Source organism: Schistocerca serialis, chromosome 3 (genome assembly GCF_023864345.2).
Source record: "Schistocerca serialis cubense isolate TAMUIC-IGC-003099 chromosome 3, iqSchSeri2.2, whole genome shotgun sequence".
NCBI lineage: Eukaryota > Metazoa > Arthropoda > Insecta > Orthoptera > Acrididae > Schistocerca > Schistocerca serialis.
This window is the reverse complement of record NC_064640.1, coordinates 56,919,148-56,941,154: the sequence shown is the minus strand read 5'-3', so window position 1 is coordinate 56,941,154 and position 22,007 is coordinate 56,919,148. Positions and strand designations below refer to the sequence as shown.

Sequence of the window (22,007 nt, the reverse complement as noted above, 5' to 3'; positions counted from 1 at the left end):
CGTCTGAGAAAGTGAAGATAATAATAATAATACCTTCCTGCCATTGAGAGGGAAACTCTCCTTCCCATCAAATGCAATTACAAATCTCAAGGATATGTTTCATGCTGTTGGCAAGAAGATGTTTCAACATTTGGTTGTGGATTTTGTCGGGTCCAGACATCGTATCTCGACACACATTCAAAGTGCTGCGAAACTCCCATTCACTAAAAGAGACACTGTATGGCAGAGAACCGTGTGCATGGAAAAATAGCAGGTAGTGCTTGGCAAGAAGTTTCTGGGTCAGGAAATGAGGATGATAATTACTGCAAGCAGACATTTCAGCGAAGTGTGCCACAAAACATTCAGCAAATACCACAGGATCAGTGCAGATGTTACCATTCACAAGGGCGCCAAGAACTGCCACGGATGGCAGATGGCAAAAATGCAGCGGAGTTTAGTCCATACTTGGCACAACAGGATGTGGGATTGCATAGATGATACATATTGTTCCCAACACTCCTAGTTCCCCTTCTTTATTAAAAAGCATGTTTTCACCTGGAGTACCTCGAATGTTATTAAATTATCCATAGAGGGGAAGTGCTTGGACTGTTAAAGCAGCCTGCAGCATTCTCTGATAACTGTGGTTATATCTTCAGACCACCGTGGCACCAGCAGTCACCAGGATGAGCCAGAGGAGTAGGGTATTGTTGCTGCTGCAGCATGAATAATAGTATCAATAGCATCCTGTAACACTTTTTCAATATTCACCACATGACTGGCTGCAGAGGAGAATGCTTCCCACTCAGCTTTCTGAAGCAACCAATGTGGAACATGTTCCAGATATCTATGAGTGAAGAGGAAGAGAATGATAGGAGAATGGTTGCTGTCACAAAGATCGCCATGAACTTGCCACTGAATCAGGGGTGTGAACTGTGAGATCAATAGCTGAGTATGTTCTGTGGGCTGCAATGAAATGTCTTGCAGCCTCAGTGCTGAGTAGGGAGACGTCCAATTCTGAAAGGAGATGTTCTAGTACTCGGCCTCTGTGAGATATAGTGTTACCGCCCCCACTGAGGATAATGGGCATTAAAGTCCTCCAATAACTAACAGTTCATGATAAAGGAAAGGTCCATCTGTGGGCAGATAAACATTACTCATTGTCATCTGGACTGACAGGTAGACACTAATGGCCATGGCTTCTAGTGCAGGGGTAAGGGGCACGTGTTCACTGGAAGTATCAGAGTGTATGAGTGTATAGATCCCACCAGACATTCTCTCAACATTAATGTGATTGGTACAGTGGGGTTTGTAGTTTTTCACGGCAGGGAGGTGTGTTGCTGTAAACTGTGTTTCCTGAAGTGCTATGCCAATTATGGAGGAAGTAGCCATTAAATGATGGAGTTTGGTCAGATGGCAATAGAAGCTGTTACAGTTCCATTAAAGGAGAGTTCGAGGCAGGTCTGAGAAAGTGGCAAATGGAAAAGATTGGTGTGATTATTTCATTACCAGAGTGTCCACTCTATTATGCTTGAGTCCCCTTTGGTTGTGGTGAACAAAATGGACTCCATGACAGATTAGTACACAGCTCTTCATCAGTTTGCAGCATTAGGTCCCAATCGAAGATAACAGCTCAAATTATACTGAGCTTGTTATGAGGAGAAATGGTGACTGGTATGTCTCCCTTCTTGACATGGCCTGAAGTGCCCACGATTGATTGACATGTGATGTTTCTATCAGCAAAGATGCAGTTCTCAGCTTCTCTGTTGCAGCAACCTTCACAAACCAATTTTCAATATTTCCAACAAAAAATAGTGGCTTCATTGTAGTGAAAGATCTGCCATCGGTTTGGGAACAAACCAAGAATTTGGCAAACTGTCCACTTCCATTTCTCCTTACCTGGCTCTCATCTTGATGCATGGTCAGAGATAGAAATGCCATAGGATTGTAAACCTCTGCATTAAAATCACTGTTCCTGACTGCTGAGACAGCCATGTTGACACGAAGACCATTATGTTTGATCCGTTTCATTGTAGATCATCTGCTCCAATGCCCATCACTCCCTGTGGGCATCACTCCACTAAGGCAAAGGCCACCTGGCATAGTAACCATTGCCTGGAGTCCTGGTGCTCCTTGGCTGACAGGGGGCTACAGCTCAGGTATCGGCAGTGCGATCTCTGTGTTGTCAGGAGGCTACCATTGAGAGGGTACACTACAACCCCATCATGATAGATCAGGTACTGCGCTGCATTTCAGGTGCAAAGATATATCCACTTGATTGATAGGTGCAAAAGATAACAGTGCACAGTGGAAAGTTAATGCACCACAGTAAGGTGTCCATCCCAAAACAGCTTGCACTTCTGTAAAATCTGAAAAGTGGAGGTCAAACTCAAAATGAGGACTAGAATTTAAAAAGCCAAAAAAGGTGAGGAAAAAAATTTTAACAATGCAAAAAGAGCAAAAACCTTCAAAAGTCCAAAGAATAATCAAAATACCTCCATTAGTCACATCTTACGACAGGCAAGGAATGGCTGTAGGCCTATTCTAGTCCCCAACACCACAGGGGGTTTAATTTTATATAGGATTGTAAAAATTTGCTCCTTTGACATAGAGTACCTTGAAATACATCATTACACTGTGGAAAGTTCAATCAGAACCGAGCAATACAGTCATAATAGATGAGCAGTTTGCTACTGTACTGCAGGGTGGTGTGGAGTGAGTTCTGGGATAAAAGAGTGCAGGGTCACACTTTCAAACATTTATTAATTACATTTATACAACAGACAAAAAAGGTGAAATTGTGAAACGATACTTTTAAGCATGAAATCAATTAGTAGTAGTATGGTATTCTGCCTTATGGCAGGTCTTGTCATGGGTTAAGCCTCTTCCACTTTTGTCTGTCCATAGCCAGTCTTTTCATTTCTGAATATTTGTCTCCTTTGATATTGTCCAGCATTTGATATCTTCTTTTTCCTCTTCCCCTTTTTCCCTCCACCATTCCTTCTATTCCTTCCTTCAATATACAGTCCCTCCTCAAACAATGTCCAATCCAGTTCCGTTTTCTCTTTCTGATGACTTTCAGCATGTTTCTTTCTTCTCCAACTCTTAATACTTCTTCATTCCTTACTCGGTCTTCAAATTTCACTTTTTCCATATCCACATCTCTAGTGCCTCCAATCTTCTGTCATCTTCCTTCCTCAATGTCCAGGTCTCTGCACCATATAGTGCAATGCACCAGATGTAACATTTGGCAAGTCTTTTCCTCAGATCTTTGTTTAGTGGTCCACAAAGTAATTTCTGTTTCCCCTTGAATCCTTCTTTAGCCATTGCAATTCTTTTCCTAATTTCTGTTGAGCAATACATATCATCCATTATTATACTTCCCAAGAAATAGAGGTTATTCATTTGCTTTTTTTCCTCTCCCCCTATTTTTGTATGGCATTTTCTCCCCTTCCTCCAATAACGATGCTTTTCGTTTTCTTCTTGTTAATCTTCATTCCATATTATTCTAATTTTGTGTTTAGACCATCTAACATTTGTTCCATCTCTTATGCACTCTCTGCCATCACAACCATGTCATCTGCAAATCTTATACACTCCTCTCTCCGACCCCTATACAAACTCCTCTCCTTCCATCAATACTTTCACTAATAATTTTCTCCAGATATATATTGAACAGTATTGGTGATAAACAACAACCTTGTCTTACACCTCTTCCTAGTTCCATTTCTTCACTCATCACATCTCCTATCCTTACTCTTGCTCTCTGGTTCAAATATTAATTTCTAATTAGCCGTCTGTCCCTCCAGTCAACTCCCTGTTTCCTTAGGATTTTCATCAGTTTGTCCCATCTGACACAGTCAAAAGGCTTCTCAAGATCAATGAACACAAGACACACCTTCCTTTCCTTCTCCATATATCTCTCCCCTATCACTCTCAGTAGTCCAATGGCATCTCTAGTTCCCACTCCTCGCCTGAAACCAAATTGTTCATCTCGTATTACGCAATTCGGCTTTCCATATAGCCTTCTGCTGAGCATCCTCAGCAAGACTTTGGCTGCATGCGATATCAGGCTCACTGTTCTATGTTCCTCACACTTTTTGCTGTTCTTTTTCTTTTCTATATGTATTAAGATACTTTCTGTAAAGTCCTTTGGCCATTTTCCTGTCATGTATATTTCATTACACGATTCAATCAACTCCCTTTTCCCTTCTTTCTCCAATGACTTTAACAATTTCGTAGGAATCTCATCAATCCCCATTGCCTTTCCATTTTTCATCTCCTTCATAGATTCTTCAATCTCACTAGTTAGTATTGTATTTCCTTTGTCATCATCTGCAACTTTCACGATTCAATCAACTCCCTTTTCCCTTCTTTCTCCAATGACTTTAACAGTTTCGTAGGAATCTCATCAATCCCCATTGCCTTTCCATTTTTCATCTCCTTCATAGATTCTTCAATCTCACTAGTTAGTATGGTATTTCCTTTGTCATCATCTGCAACTTTATCTTCTTCTTCAGTCCCAAGGTCTCCTTCACTTGCTCGGCTGTCTGCAGCGTATAGCCATTCTATATATTCTTCCCATCTTCTCATTATTTCTTGGGGTTCATTCACCATTTTACTGTCTGCTGCCTCTGCTTCCTTTAGTCCATTGTTGTTTCTTTTTCCATGAATGTCAAATCCATTGCTTCTTTGTACATCAAATCATATTTTCCTTCTTTCTCTAATTTCTCTGTCTTGTCACACTTTTCTGTCATCCATTTCTACTTTGCTTTTTCTGTCTCCCTCCTTAATTCATTATTTAACCTCCTGTAATTGTGCTTCCCTTTACAGTTTTCCATTTCCTGCAATCATCCATCTTCATTACAGGGTGTATACACAGACAAGAAAAAAAATTCCCGGATTTTCCCCGGTTAAAAATACAGTTTCTCCCGGGTGAAAACACACTTTTTCCATGTTAAATGACAGTAGATTTTCCTTAGGAATTGTAAAACTTACCAATCCCTTGTATGATTGTGTTTTTATACATGGGCGTAGAATTTCCCAGCACGTTAGAAAATGAAACACAGGGAAAAACATGTTTTGGAAAGATCTTTGATTCAAATTCCACCAAACACCGCATGTTACTTTCCAAATCATTGAAAACAAGATGGCAATGCGCTTCTGTAAGCCAGTCACAGCTCAAGTCACGTGATTTCACCAGCTGATGACAGTGGACATTCAAACCATAGATCACGCGATGTTCTCAGCCAATAGCAACATCACTGTTAAGTAGCGCGAATACACGAACAGGAAAGTTAATGTTTTAAATTAATATACGTACTGTTGCTACTAGAAAAGCAAATCTTTCATATATAATGTATACTGTTGATCTTTTTTGCGCTTGTTACACTTTAGGATACATCACATAAATATTCCAGCAAAATTTTTAGCCGAGTCCAGTGACTTGTCCTCGAAATTTTCCACAAATAAATTAGTTACCAGAAAGGAAATAGGGCATCCCATAGTACTACATCAATTTGCTCATAATAACGACATAGATGTCTGATCTTATGGGTTCGAAATTCCTCTAAATGGCTCGTCATCAAAGAGTTGATTTTTAAATGAGAATCAAACGCTCTGTGATTTAAGAAATTTTTTTGTACATTTTTGCATATAGTCCAACTTGCGTAAAAGGAAATTTATTTTTAAAGTAACGCTTTTCAAACCACCATTCGCAATATTTTCCTGCGACATGTTAGGAACAGGTTCATTCCAGTAGTTGTCAGAGAGCGCTAGATAACAGGTGCCACCGTGCTTGCTCAGCTACGATGATGCAGGAAGCCCATATTTTCGTACGTGTCAAACATTAAAAGATCTTACATTATGTCATAAAAGAAATAAGACATCAGAGCATACTCCAAATGCATTGGAATTTCGTGAACCATTCTAAAATGTGCACATTTAAATTGCATACTTAAAGTGCACATTCGTATGTCCAGATTCTCAATGAAGTAGGTCTTGACCTGATATTAAGCTTTTCAGTGTGGTTTTCGGGATGTAAATTTTCTGGGAGTACCAGTACTGTATTGTCTCCTGTTTGGTTCTTTATTATGGCATAATGCCATACGTGCTAGAAGATGAAAACGAGCACCTGAAATGCAGTATGCAGTTAAAACAAGCCAATAGTGTGGAATTAAACACTTCGTTTCAAATACATTGAGTGCCTCAGCGGGAAAGATTAATGAAAGCCAAATTTCTTTAGCAAACCAACAAAAATAACTTCATTGTTCTCCAACGTGATTAATGCTTGACTGTCAGAAAAATGGAAATAAAATAAAATCTGAAACTAATAACATATTTTAGTCTTCCGTAATTATGTAATGTATTTTAATTCACTCGACAGATCCCGGCCACAGAAATCCGCTTTGTTTTCATTTGACGAGAGAGCAGTAAACAAAGAAGAAACAGCAAAATCACTAAATGTAAACACGGGTCATGTGGAGACTACACACTTCCCCACTATAATTCAGACTGTTCTGTGCATCAGCTCCAGATCTACGATATTTCTGCACCTGGGCAATACTAGATAGTGGTGCCCATCCCCCCGCCCTCCTCCATCGAGAGTTTGAGATAAGATGTCAAAAATTAAAAGAAAAAAATCGAATTTTCAAAAATTTGTTCATTTGTAGTGCACATCTTTCTGAAGTCTGATACATAGAACATATGTGCTCGAGGAAATGTAAGGCATGTTACTTGGTCTTCAGTGTGCCAAAGTGCAGTTCCCTGCCTCTTCACACAGCATTCTTCTATCGCACGTCACTGTATTTCGCCCTGTGGAATTTAAACGCGTATATTTTGTAATGGATGCCATCAAACTATATTCAGGACAGTGGAAATTAAAATGTCCTGTGGTGCATCTCCTGCTCTCAGTCGGCCGGTTTGACATCCTTAGTTGATGGCATTATTTGTAATCTGTAGAATAAGAGCTCTTTATTGACTATTAGGCAATAACTTCCTCTTTTGCTTGACATAAAACTAGATGGAGGATACATAAAATCAGTAAGTACAAGACACAAGCAAGACGGTACACTTTCCTTCAATCCTTAGCTCCTAGCATTTTTTCTCTCTAATCTTGCTACAGCTTTACATGGCGTGCTTTCCTTTCTGTGAAAGAATTTATTACCTTAACACAGTTCGTCAAACCAGAATGAGATTTTCACTCTGTAGCGGAGTGTGCGCTGATATGAAACTTCCTGGCAGATTAAAACTGTGCGCCAAACCGAGACCCAACCTCGGGACCTTTGCCTTTCGTGGGCAAGTGCTCTACCACTGAGCTACCCAAGCACGACTCACGCCCCGTCCTCACAGCTTTACTTCTGCCAGTATCTCGACTCCTACCTTCCAAACTTTACAGAAGCTCTCCTGCGAACCCTGCAGAACTAGCACTCCTGAAAGAAAGGATATTGCGGAGACATGGCTTAGCCACAGCCTGGGGGATGTTTCCAGAATGAGATTTTCACTCTGCAGCGGAGTGTGCGCTGATATGAAACTTCCTGGCAGATTAAAACTGTGCTGGACCAAGACTCGAACTCAGGACCTTTGCATTTCGCGGGCAAGTGCAAGTGGTAGAGCGGGCAAGTGCAAGTGGTAGAGCACTTGCCCGCGAAAGGCAAAGGTCCCGAGTTCGAGTCTCGGTCCGGCACACAGTTTTAATCTGCCAGGAAGTTTCAGTTCGTCAAACGTTTTGCTACATGAAAAATCGAAATGTCGTAGTCTAATACTGCAAAATTCTTAATACAAATACTACCCAAGACTGGTGTGGTTTCTCGAACTGATTACGTCTATTTTGTCACTGTCTGCTAGATAAAACAAAATAGGCTTTCTAATATTGCAGCAATTGTAACACACATCAAATGAACCAGGCTCTTTTGGCACAAATGGTCATTTTTATAACACGACGGAATATAATTCATGAAGTACCAATATCAAATGCCTATTAGGCCTACTACAAGCAAAAAAGCTTTATGTTAGTTTCACATTTCATTCATACGCCCCAGTTTCTCAAGCATGAGATTGAAACGTAGCAGTAAAACTAAATTTTTTATATAAATTTGGAATTGTTATATTCATCCATAATTTGTGTGATATCCCTGTTTCTTCTCCTTCCTCATTCTAACAAACAATAATGTCATCACTAATTCCGGAACTATTCCTGCCACTGTCAAAACTTATTCGCCTGTTAACTTCACTAACCCTGCCAGAATCATGCGATTATTCTCCAGTTAGGTATTTTCACATGTTCTTACAATGCATCTTCCAAACTACTTCCAGAATAGAACTTGAGCGACTGCTAACCGGGGACTGTGCAACTAGCCCTTCCTAGTGTAGCGATTTGACCAAAAATTTTCTGTCAAAATTTCATTTTCTTAGATACACCGAGGAGATAATACGTAATCTTTATTACCTGTTATTCCTGTTAGTCGCTTATTTCCACTCCAGTAGTGTGAACCTATGGATTTCGCAAGCAGTTATAACAACGCTTTTGACATAGACATCACCTATACTATGCACACGCATTCAAAAATCAAGTTATGATTCATTCAGAAATCAGCTTAGTATTTGTTCAAAAACCAACAGGGATGCGTTTCAAAATCATATGAGTACCAAAGTGCGATGGATGTTAGGTGCTTTGTGAAACAGGGGTTTCTTCCTCAAGAATATGAATTGTCCCCCCCTGCCCCCCCTCCTCACCTCACCACCTACATCCGGACCTGATGCACATGCATGAATCTGTCAGGTTGGGAGCAGGAGTAAAATTGTTCCCAGTTGCATCTAGCTGCTTGCTGCGACTGCCAACAGCCAACAACCACATTTCTGTAGCCAGAAGTGGGAGAAAGTACTACTCATCGACTCAACTGCGCATGCGCATGAGCCCACTCATAACATTTAAAACGAATCTAAATGTAAACAGTTGTGACGTCATGCTCATGGGAGGCAATTTGTTGTTATGAAGCATTGCATACTCTCTCTAAAGTCTTTTACACATTTTGCTGTTGGCAGACGTTTGTATAAGCACTGTGTTTTGTTGTTGTATATGGCGCATTTCCTTTGTAATTCAAGTTTTATTTCTTTTTTTTCCCTCTAGTTCATGTTTTATTGCTGCAGTATTATTCTGCAGTAGTGGGATACAGTAATATCCTTTGTTAGAGTATCGGTTCTTACCAGTCAAAATTACAAAATTAACTGAAAACTAAAACAATGAAAAATTCCCTGAATACTAAAAAATTCCGGAATTTTTCCCGGTTTTCTCCCAGATGAAAAAATTCCCGGGTTTTTCCTGGATCTCCTAGTTGTCCTGGGTCGTATACACCCTGTCATTATCATATCTGGTGTTACCCATTCTTTCTTTACTTTTTTCTCTCCTTGACTCCAAGCTGCCTTTTTGATCCCATTTTTAAAATGATCCCATCTTCCTTCTGTGCATTCCATTTCCTCCTTGCATCATGATTTCACAATATGCATTCTCCAGTTTTTCACAATCCTTTGTCTTTCAGTTTTTCAAAGTTAATGTGCTCTCTCTTCTGTCCTTTCCAGGTTCTTTTCAATTTAACTAGAACCTCAGCTATTACTAATAGATGATCTAAATAAATACCTGCCCCTGGATAGCTTTTGACACTCTTTGGGCAGTTTTGGTATCTTTGTTGTATCATTATGTAATCAATTTGATACCTTTTGTTGTCAACTCGAGATATCCAAGTATACTGTCGTCTTTTGTGGTTATCAAATAGAGTATTTCCAACTACCATGAAATTTTCATTGCAGTATTCCAACAATCTTTGCCCTCTCTCATTTCTTTCTCTCAGTCCAAATTTTCTCAGAGCTTTTCCTTGTGGTCCTTCGCCAACTACCGAATTCCAATCACCCATCATAACAATACCTGCATTTCTTTCCTCTCTCTCTGTTAAGTTTTCCGTTGTCTCATAACATTCTTCTACCTATTCATCTGAATGATTACTTGCAATCAATTATTAAGTTAAATTAGACATCCATACATTTAAAGAAAATTTCTTATCATAGGTGAGTGGCTGATTTGCTGACAAGATGTCACAGACAATTTCCACTAGGTAACTTAGTAAATGTATAAACAATGGTTTGGAGTGATGCAGTTGCAACCACAGAATATCACTTTAGTTTCAGATTGGCCAATAAATACAAGTTATATATCAGTACATTCTGCTTATCTGAAAAATAGAACAATATTAGCCTTTACGAACATGGCAAATTACACAGCCTCAAACCAATTCACTGAAATGAACACTTCCTTGCTGTATGGTGACCCAAAGTAGGACTCTTAGGTAAACCTGAATGTACATGCCCCAATTACCTTAAATAAATGACAACCTTATTACACAAGGTACTCTTTACACAATGGTGCATACTCTTCATAACAAAACTCAGTTTAGAGCTCAGCACTTAATTTAAAATCACTTAACTAAGAAATTTAAGGCAACTAATTGAATTAATAACTGCAAAAACTATTCTTATGCAATTATTCAGTTTCACACTAGGCATCCAATGAATCCAGCAATATTACAAAACATTGACAGGCCAAAAAAACTCATGGAAGTAAAACTGTACTACAACCTATGGCATTAGAGTAATGTATAACCACTTACAGTACTGTCCCTGACCACAAGTACAGGCCAGAATACTCAAACAGCAAATGCAATGGGCACTAAGCTTACCAATGAAAAGGTGCCATCTATACACCCCTCAGAGGAACCATATTACCATATGCCATCCAAGTGCCACTCACATGTTGCAGAAACAACTTTTCTCTTTAGTTTCCCTTGTGCTGTCAGTAAATGCAATCCATTCAAGCTGGTCATAAATCCAAATTCCAATGCCACCATGAAACAGAACACCCAGTAGATTTCATCTCAGATTCTGAGTCCACCACTTCAGCTATCTGTTGGACAAACTAGCCAACCACAGGTGGCAGTAACTGTTTTCTCAAGCCAGTAATTGTTTACAGGCTCACTTGTGCTGTCAGCAAATGCAATCCATTCAAGCTGGTCATAAATCCAAATTCCAATGCCACCATGAAACAGAACACCCAGTAGATTTCATCTCAGATTCTGAGTCCACCACTTCAGCTATCTGTTGGACAAACTAGCCAACCACAGGTGGCAGTAACTGTTTTCTCAAGCCAGTAATTGTTTACAGGCTCACACTGACTGACTGCCTCAACCTCTCCAGGGCCAGCACTCTGCAACCACTCACAAGTGGTGCTCATGTCGTGGCAATGCACTGGCCACATGGTATGCTGTGTAGCGGCACACTACAGTTGTTCTCTTAAAACAACATTCAGAAATGGTTAGAACAGCAAAAGAAACAAATGCAGATGTTTGTGGACTCAGATGGTTCCTGGTTTGAGGGTGACCACCTTTAATTTTATGTATTTGGTAAGTACATAAATCAGAAGCTTTACTCTCATTTCTTATGAGTAAGTCCCCATACACAAAATTTTCCAGTGGAGCAAAATGAAATATTTGTTGCAAACTGCTAATTCACTGCCACTGACTTGATTAACATATTACAGCACAAGGACAGTTAAATGCTAACACACCATGACAAACAGTTCAATAGAAATGCAAACAAAGTCACTTTTTTAGTGTGAAATAGTATATACTTAAAAACTGACTTACAAAGTATGCTTTTACAAGAACATCCTGATTGATAAAATGAATTTTATTTTATGCTCATGACTTCATGGGAATTACATTTTTTCTGTCTGTATTAATTCTTAAATTATTGTTCTCAAAATGGGTATTTATGTTGTCAACAAAATTCTGTACATATCTACTTAAACTAGCAGCACTGTCTGCCGAGAAGGTACAAAATGTATCATCAGCATACATAGTAATTAGATGGTTACTGTCCAGAGTATCTGGACACATATTTCTGTGAACTGAGATATAAACAGTCCAGTAACTGCACTGTGCATGAACTGAATACACAAATAGGACAAATAGTTGCAAAATGAACCCATCACATTTAGTAGAATACCTTTCTTTCTTCAGCGATTTTCTTTCGCATGGCTGCCCTCTCCTCTTTTTCCATAATGCTCCTCTCAAGCCGTAATTGTGATTTGCGAAGACTGAGCTTTGTTTCTTCCAACTTTCTAGCATTTTCAGCACTTTCAATGCGCCGTTTTTCAGCCAATAACTCTTTCTGGAACTGAGCTTGCTCATTTGTATACTGAAACAATAGTAACACATCTTAAAGAATACCTACAGCAAAAAGCATTACTGTGCAGCTAATACTGATGATTTTATATGGAAGAAAAAAAATTATTTCATTCAGCTCAAGCTTTATACATTTTTGTGGATTTTACATCAATATTCTTAGGATTTAGATCACTTTTACACCAATCAAAAAGATATATTCTTAAAATTTACATTTCATACCTCCCAATTTATTCATGTAACATTTAAAATTCATTTATTTTTGAGCACACAAACCTGTGTTTTCCCCCTAAAAGATTATTCACATAAAAAATTAAAGCTGTCATCACCACAAAGCTTGGTTGGTACTCCATGCTTCTTTGTTAAGCACAGTCCTAATGGAACCGGTAAATCCTTCACCTCCTCCAATCTGACAAATCGTTATAGGCAAGATCTACACTTCAACACAGTGACTGAAGTATGATGAAACTTGAATTTTTTATATTTGTGAAGCATTGCCACATGCAAAGGTCACAGTAACAACAGAAAACAACATAGTAACAATAATGTTAACAATGTACTGGTATCTTCTATAAAAACAATCAATGAGGTTATTAAAAATGTTGCTTGTGCAAGAAATCTACCCAAAGCTATACTCCCTTTCTGACAACCTAAGAAAAACCAGTTTCATTCAGTTTTGGTTTAGCCATGAAGATTCAAAGGAGTTTGTGGTGACATAAAAGTTACCAGCAATTACAAACTTTTATTAAGGTTCTGGGTCTTCATTTAAAATACACTTCAAACATCACATACTTCAGTCTGTCAAGATGAACTTGGCTGTTTTTGCTTTATACATACTTTTAAGGCAGTCTATTTTTTTGTGTACACTCCATCAAGTCCTAGGAAACTATTTTACAGGGAAACTTGTGAACTACCTCTGTGATTGGTCATAAATTTCCCCTGACATTTCATCAATAGGTTGTATTGATGCCACCTGAGAATTGCTCTGGCAGATATGTCACACAAGGAACTGCTATTTGAATAAAGTACTTACTTGTACTATCCCTTGTGCTGACATTGGTCTGCTTTTAGTGACATACATAGCACTCAATTTCTTACTCCACGTCCCTTGTAGATGTTCCACTTATTGGATGAAAATAACATTCTTAGCATATAGGTAACTAATGGGTTATGCCGTTATCATCCTGAATAATAAAAAGAGATTTCACTGACTGATATTTTTCAAGGCAGCTAATTGTGCTGTCCTCCTGCACTGAAAAATTTGTACTAAACTCTCTTTCCTTCATCTATACTGATCATCACTTCAGTTACATATGTGATATGAAATTCCCTTGTAATGTGGCATAATTACATAGTATCTTTACTCAAAGTGTGCTCATAAGTTGATCATAGGTGACACAAAGTGTCCCGCATGAAACCCACACCAGGACTGACTTCTTAGCACATTAAATTTCAGTATTAGATTTTTGACAACCTTCATATCAACTTCAGCTGCTTCTGACTAGGCAACACACCTGAATTTGTTTCACAAAAGTTTTACTTTTAAGGTAATTAAAAGCAGAATTAATAAAGGAAATTTCTAAGATGATTTATCCTTTTGCTCAATTTGGTTTTTCCTTCTGCTGTTCAAACTGCAAGCTAATTCCACCACCTTACTACTAGCTCCAACAGCTCTTATGATGAGGAAAAGTAGCCCTTACTCCACTACAGTCTGCTACTGTATCATTTGTTGCAACTGATGATGCCTGTGCATGACTACCTGTGGGAATGGCCACTTTCTGCCCATAAAATATTTAAATACTAATAAGGGCATGACCCTTGTTAATGAATAGGTGAACTTCACCTCACAGAAAATTTTTTATGCAACAGTCGGTTGCTGCCACATGTCTATGCATGTGTATCTCCTGCACGCTCTGTCGCAAGTACTTTGGTGTGTCATTATGTTTGAGTGAGTGAGCGGAGCAGACGTGTGTAGTGCTTGTTGAATGCAATACAAAATGGTGCTCATGATCAAAAAACACATGTACATTGTTGAGTTTTATGTGAGCCACAATTTGTGGGGGAAGGGGGGGGGGGGGGGGGAATAGATGTGCGGAACTGTTTGTACAAGAGTTTAAGACTGAAAATGTTTTGTAAAAATCTCCAGTAAAGTCTGCAGTGCAAAACATGTGTCAAAATAATGTGAAGTGGGCTCTGTAGTGAATAAAAACCATTACCATCTGAAAAGAGATCAAATAGCTGAAAACATTACTCGAATGGAGGAAACCATGCAACAAAATCTGATGAAATCTCAATGCCATTTTTCTGTGCAAGTTGGAATTAAGAAATCATCATGTTGAAATATTGTCAAAAAGGACCTGCATCTATATCCTTACAAACCTACAGTTGTACACAAGTTAACGTATCCAGGCAACTTTTGCATCTTGAGTTCTACTGATGGATTTTGAGTGAAGTGGCATCAGAACTTCTGAATCCTCAGTTTTTCATTTCTTATTGTGGTGCCTGGTTCATCTTGTTAGGGTACTGAACTGACAGAACATGCACCATTATGCACCAGAAAATCCTCGTCAGTACTCTGAAGAGCCATTGCACAATCTCAAAGTTAGTGTTTGGTGCAACATGTCTGTGTCCATGTCACAAAATGATTTTTTTTTTTACCAAACTGTTAATGCTAATTGGTATGTTCAGAAAACGTTTTATCCCCATGACAAACAACTCACAGAAGTTGAATGACTTTATGGTTGTTTTCAGCAGAATGGAGCAAGAGCGCTGCCTCAACAACCTTGTCACAAGGCCAAAAGTTGTTCAATGAGGACAGGACAATCAGCAGAGGCAGTGCAATCTCCTAGCCACCTCAACTACTTCACTTCTCTCCTTGTGATTTTTACCTGTGAGGCAAAACAGCCAGGTGTACTCAAATAACACTGATTAACAAAAAATTTTTCAGTAACGGAAATGGATATGTTTCTTACACATTTTGACCGTCACCCCCCCCCCCCCCCCCCACACACACACACACGGATCATGAATATGTTATTTGATGACTAACTGAAACCCTCAGCTGCCGACAGGTGTTGTTGATATACCTCGATGTGGACAGCTGAAAATGTGTGCCCCGACCGGGACTCGAACCCGGGATCTCCTGCTTACATGGCAGACGCTCTATCATTTATTTCAGGAAAAAGCTGCACGGTCATCAACAGTATCTGTTCTTTCAAGAACAGTTACTGTCTTCATATATATAGTTAAAGGCTACCCAGCCATTGACCTTCGTCTGTGCGAATGCGCACAGGTTGCCCAAACTCTTACGCCAAAGTGTGCGCGAGTAATGAGTGGATGGGCAAATGTCTATAAGGTACTTTACATACGTAAAATTGTGGACAGTTGTGAATGTGAGTCTCACGGGAAGCGTGCAAGGGATAAGTCCCTGCAGTCGCGCTATTCATCTGTGTCCTCAGTGGCTCAGATGGATAGAGCATCTGCCATGTAAGCAGGAGATCCCGGGTTCGAGTCCCGGTCGGGACACACATTTTCTGCTGTCCACATCGATGTATATCAACAACACCTGACGGCAGCTGAGGGTTTCTGTTAGTCATCATTTTTTTTCAGGTAAAAGCTGCAAGGTCATCAACAGTATCTGTTCTTTCAAGAACAATTACAGTATTCATATATATAATATGTTATTTTGTTTTTGTAGCACCCTCAGTTTTAAAAATACTTAATTACACAAGACTGATTATAAAAATCAAATAAATAGATTTCTTAAGAAATGAAACCTATTATTGCCACGCTCTTGACGCGACTACCAGAAACTTTTCTTATAATTAATCTTTTACAACATGTCAAAAGTGCATGTGACTCACGGTCTGTTGCTCCTGAAGACCATGTTCTTATGAGTCATGAGGACATCCTTCCTTTGTTTGGCTGTGAATTCACATGTGTGAATAGTGCAGTATAAATATACCTTGTGCTGAATATTTTGTTTTGTTTTAGTGGTGCATTTTCTGTCCGCATTTGTACAATGTCATGTGTATCTTTAAATCACCCAAATAATGTTTGCTACATCTGTGGGTGGTACACTATTAAATCATGCAGATGACATGTGACACCCATAGCAAAGAAATTGTACGATCTTTATTTTGGGTGCAATTTAGGTGATCAGGAGCAAAAATTGGCACCACATATTGTTCGTGCGAACTGTTCACCTCATCTTAAAGGTTGGGTGAATAAAAAGGTAAAGTTGCAATGCCTTTTGCTATTCTGATGCTCTGGAGGGAAACTGCCAATCACGTAGATGACTGCTATTTCTGCATGGTTAAAATAACAGGGTGAAGGGCAAGGATAGAAAGACTAACAAGTATCCCTCCCTCAAGTATGTCATTATCACTCACTGATATTTGGCAAGAGCAGCCTCTAGCTCAGCACGAATGAAATATGGCATTTCCAAAATTGGTCCTCTCTTTTGCTCAGTTCACTACTGAAATACTTTGTGCATTTTGTTATTAGTAGCTTTGTTTAGATGAAGTAGCTCCATGAAATCATAATAATGTGATTATTTGACATGTGAATTGGTTAGTATTACATTCTTTCAACTTTTTAGTTGTGATCTACAGAAAAGTAGCAATACTTCTGTACATACTGGTTTGCTTGAAAAATGATATGTAATTTTTTGATACCTTTTGGTGTTATCTGTACATCATTTGATTTCCTGTACACAAAGATGTCACTGTGTATGCATAACACAGGGTGGGCAAAATGAAACTGGCCCAGAAAATATTTACAGTGATACTGACGCAGGATTGTCTCTTGTTGACAAACGTCACAGAAAGTGCTGGAAATGGCCACTGTTGACATCGGTGCAGCTCTGTGCTCAATTTATCAAACTGTGAGACTTGCATAATTTATCGACACAGAGAGCATGAAATGCTAATGAAATATGTTTTCATACATTCCTGAATTATTTTTGGATGTTTGCTGTGCCTCTTATGTATGTCACTACTATACAGCAGTAGTACCCAACAGTAGTCAGTCATCATATTTGTTGCACATTGCCCCTGATAGTGTTGCTCCAATGTATATAAGGTCCAATGAAATCTTTCCCCACGTTCGTCAGAGACTTGTCCAAGAGCACCAGCAGGAAAAGAGTCAAAGTGTGAAGAATATGCAGTTTTAATGACATGTTGCAACTGAGATTGCAGCAAAACTGTAGTGGTTCATTGACTAGCATGTCACTATTGTCTGCTCTCTTGTTTCCAAAGAAATCAGAACACAGTTTTTTGAAAGAATTCCAGCAGTCCATTTCAAGATGGCTAAAATCTGTGATAAAATCAAGATCATGAACAAGTTGTCTAATTTGAGGGCCAACAAACACTGTGCTTTCACTTTGGCTTCACACAATGCAGGGAATTTCTGACATACGCATATAAAACCAGGTCCACCTTTGTCGATTGCAACAACAAATGACTTCATAAGTCCAAGTTTTATGTGAAGTGGTGGTGACAAATTCACCAATGGAACGTTTTCTACATTCTTCCAACCATGTTCTATTTGTGTATGGGTAGGCCATATCTGTCTGTTATAATGACTCTTCCAATCACAGCTATCTCATTCACAAAGAAAACAGCAATGCTTTGTATACCCAGACTGTAATCCTGCAAGTATCCCAATTACTTTGAAGTCTATGTGGATTTGCCACTAGTGGCTGTTACACTGAATTTTATTCAACAAAACTTCCATATTGCTGGGAACAGGAGGATGTATGTTGCTGTTGTGAAGGAACATCACTTTGATGCTAGTTTTGGAGCCATCAACAAATGGTCACAATTCTGCTCATACATGTTTCACTCCCATAGCATTAAACAGACCATTCACATCATTGCAGTAACAGAGTGAGTCTTCCATGTTAAAGGGCAATGTAAAGGCAGCCTGATGATGCCAGAAGAAACAAACCTTAGCATCCTCATCTAGCAAATTGCACTGTTTCAGACGCAAACCCAAAAGTTCAGCTATTTGCCTAAGAAAGATTCAGGTTCCTAATGAGTTATTCAGATCATTTTGTGTCAGAAAATGTGGCATCATTTCTTCATAATTGAAATCAGAGCTTGCATTCTCCACATCTGTACTAGATTCGACCTTGGTTTCAACTTGCAATGACCACACGTCTGGAAGAACAGGGTCAGGTAAGGAAGAACCATGTGGTATGGGTTGAATAGCTAATGTATAATATTAAAAGTGTCCTGATACAAGTATCATCATGTAACAGTCTGTACACATAGGTACATAGCAAGTACTGGTGACAGCCTGTGGTTGTCCAGTACTTATATGAATGCAACTATAGTCAGTAGAGGGCTCTAGTGCTGAGGTACATAAATGATCAGCATCATGAACTCATTAGCTAAATTTTTGCATACTCACAACTAAAACAATTTCATATGGCAAAATGTGTGCCTGAGAATAAAACTTAAAACAAAATACAATGTGCAGAAATAACGTCCATACTTAAAATCTGAATAAAATTTTTTAAATGTAACAACGAGTCTATTAATTGTTTTTAACATAACAATGTAAATAACACAATGATGCATAAAAGTCAGAATGAAAGATGTAAAAAGTAATACAGGATTGGTTAATAAAAAAAACCTTTCAGCATGACAAAGCAAATTAAGCATGATCTCCTGTGAAAATATAGTTAAAGAAATTAATATTTAATTAAAAGCCTTGACAGCCAATAGTACATTCAGAGCAGCCTCCAGCTGGATCCATCTTGTAGCCTCGCTGTAGGTAATGAGTTTGTTTGTGTGGCCATGCTCCACAGCAAACACAGCTTTTCTTGTTGCACTGTATTTTATTTTCCCAGACACATTTCGCCTTTTTTTCACTTTAAGGCATCATCAGTGGGATCTATAATGATGCACATTTGTTTTGATATGTATTATTTGTAGATTATAAAACAGTTCACTTCTTGCTTTTTATGCAAATAAGTGATTACTTACAGTTCTTCCTGTTTTCAGTCGGCAGTAGTGTTATCTCTCATCTGGTCACATGGAGGTTGCACTACTGCTCTATTTACGAAACATAAGCATGTTTTTGTGTTTTGAACAGTTTTCTTCCCACTTTTCATTTTGTTTATCTTTCTTATTGTGACGCACTACCAGTCATCTGTCACTAATATAGACATAACACCAATATACACATAATTACTTTTAGTTCATTGTGTATCTCATCCTGTTTGGTTTGTTTACCTACACATACATGTCGCCAACCTAACGAAGTATATGCTGAAAACTAATGTCTGTTTATTTCTGTTATGTTTCTATCTTGCACGCACGCGCCTTTGTGTGTGTGTGTGTGTGTGTGTGTGTGTGTGTGTGTGTGTGTGTGTGTGCATGGATTTTTTTTTCCATTTGAGTTTTGGTTTAAATATTTAGTGGAGAGATTCACGGACAAGTGTGTGGAAAGGGGGTTAGGTGCTATTATTATTATTATTATGATAACAGTACTCTATTGTTGTGTTATTCTATTATTTTATCTATTAGTGTAAACAATGAGTTGTTTGGTATATGTATTTGATCATTCAACATCGTTTTCTTTTGTGCTTTGGTTTCCTAATTATTTTCATGTCTTCTTCTCTAGTAGTTGGTTTAGATTATGTTCTCTTATGTGTTCTGCAAATGTGGAGTGATTTGTACCACATTTCCAATGTAGTAGTTATGGTACTGAGTGATTGTGATTGTCTTTGGTTCTGTTGTAATGTTGTTAATGGTTTTTTACTTTCTGCTTTTAATTTTCTTTTAATTTTGTTGTTCAGGTTTGTGACTATGTTACTATCATACCCCAGTCTAAATGACTTTTTAGTGGAATGCAGTAAGATGAAGAAGCCCATAAGGTAAGGAGTGTAAAAGATACTATAGCTTCTCACCAAAAGGTTCAGTCTGAAGGGAATAACAATTCTGATATTAAAATTTTCCACCTGAACATTCAAGGAATAAAACGTAAAGAATTTTTTGTGAATACTTTTGGCATAGATAATAAATTTCATACTTTTTGATTGAGTGAATACTGGGGTACTGATGGTGAACTTACAGTTGTGATACTTGACAACTATAATATAGCAAATATGAGGTTCATTCAAATGAAAACTGGTCTGTGCATCTACCTTTGCCTTACACACAAGGTGGCGCCACATAACTGCGGGTATGGTGGCACCATCTATTGGTAGAGAGACTGTTGTGGGCACACTGTTTGATGTTGCATAGTGTCAGTGTGGCTTCGCGCTGAAGAGAGGGTGGTCACACAAGTTAGCGTCCACTACTGAACATGCAGGCAAGTAAGCAGAAACAACGAGAAGTGATTCGATTTTTGGCGGCAGAGGGAGTTGGAGGCCATGAAATGTATCGACAGATGAAGGATGTGAATGGTGAGTACAGTCCAAGTCATTCAAGCGTTGTGGAATGATGCAAATGATTCCTTGAGGGGCACGAGTCACTGAAAGACAATGCTCGTCCGGGACAGGCTCATTGTTTCATCACACAGGAAATTGTTGCGGAAGAGAATGCTTTAGTCTTGGACAACCGCAGAATCACTGTGGACGAGATCCATCAGTTAGTGGATATCAGTGTGGGTCTCCACCCCCGTCCACGCCTGGATCTGACAGCAGCCTACTAGCTTCTTTAAGGATGGAATAGACTGGCTACGGTCGCAATGGGAGAAACGGGTCAACAGTTTTGGTGACTATTTTTGAGTATGTGTACTGCGTATAATTACATTTTTGAGTTAGTAAAATTATTACCGTTACTTTACACTACTGACTGGGTTTCATTTGAATGCCCCTTATAGTTACTGCAGTAAAGTGCATAGAAGAAGTTCTGTAGCAATCTATATTAACCAGTCACTCAGTTGCTCCTTTAATAGGTTGGATCTAGAGTATTTGCCTGACGAACAAAGTTTTGAAGCTGCTGATATAGTCACTAATAGTTTTAAATTAATAATATTATCCTTGTACAGATCACCTAAGGTCACCAGTGTATTTCTAGAAAAACTGGACATGCTGTTACATATATTTGGAGAGTCAAAATGGTTGCATTATGACATTGTAATAAGTGGAGATCTGAATTCAGATTTTGATGTAATGACACACAAATGTAGTGCCATTGAGCTGAAAAATCTTCTATGACAGTGCAGTTTACACTTTATCAATAATATATCCACAAGAGATGAAGCATATCTTGACAACATTTTTGTCAATTTTGAAGCTACAGAAGAATCATGTGATGTGACAGTATTTCCATTCTCAGATCATGATTCTGTATCCTTAAATTGTAAAATTAGGTTCTCTGCTGACAAGAGTAATATTGGAAGGCCTTCCCAAAAGTCGTAATCATGAGACATGTCACAAATGATAAAGCTGTCTGGTTTCATAAGTCCCTTCCAGACAGAGACTGGTTTGGCCAGTGTTATGGTGACACACATTATACGTTGTGTAAGGATTTGTCAGCAAAGCTAACATTTGAAAGGCTCTTTGACACAATTTAATGATAGCATTCCCATAAAGAAGTGCAAAATAATTGACAAAGGCTTCAAAAGCAAGGCCACACATAAACAAAATCCATGGTATAGTGAGGAATTAACAAATCTGAAAAATCAAGTTATGCTGTTGCACAATGTACATAAAAGTCTGAAGGCTGACCATGCCAGATCAGACTATCTTAAATATAGGAATTATTACAAAAAAGCCATTGTGGAAGCAAAAAAGCACACAACTGCAGAAATATTGAGTATTTCACTAACAAGTGCAAAGCCACA

At 38.6% G+C, this 22,007-nt stretch overlaps 1 protein-coding gene across 7 annotated transcripts in view; it reads right to left on the bottom strand.

The window, feature by feature from the left end:
• The window catches only part of LOC126469704 (coiled-coil domain-containing protein 177), a 304,381-nt gene that overhangs the window by 46,632 nt on the left and 235,742 nt on the right, over window positions 1–22,007 (bottom strand). For all 7 annotated transcript variants that reach the window (XM_050096880.1, XM_050096881.1, XM_050096884.1 and 4 more), the window contains one exon: window positions 12,028–12,219. In XM_050096880.1, coding sequence (XP_049952837.1) covers window positions 12,028–12,219 — 192 coding nt within the window. The remainder of the gene's footprint in view (window positions 1–12,027; window positions 12,220–22,007) is intronic.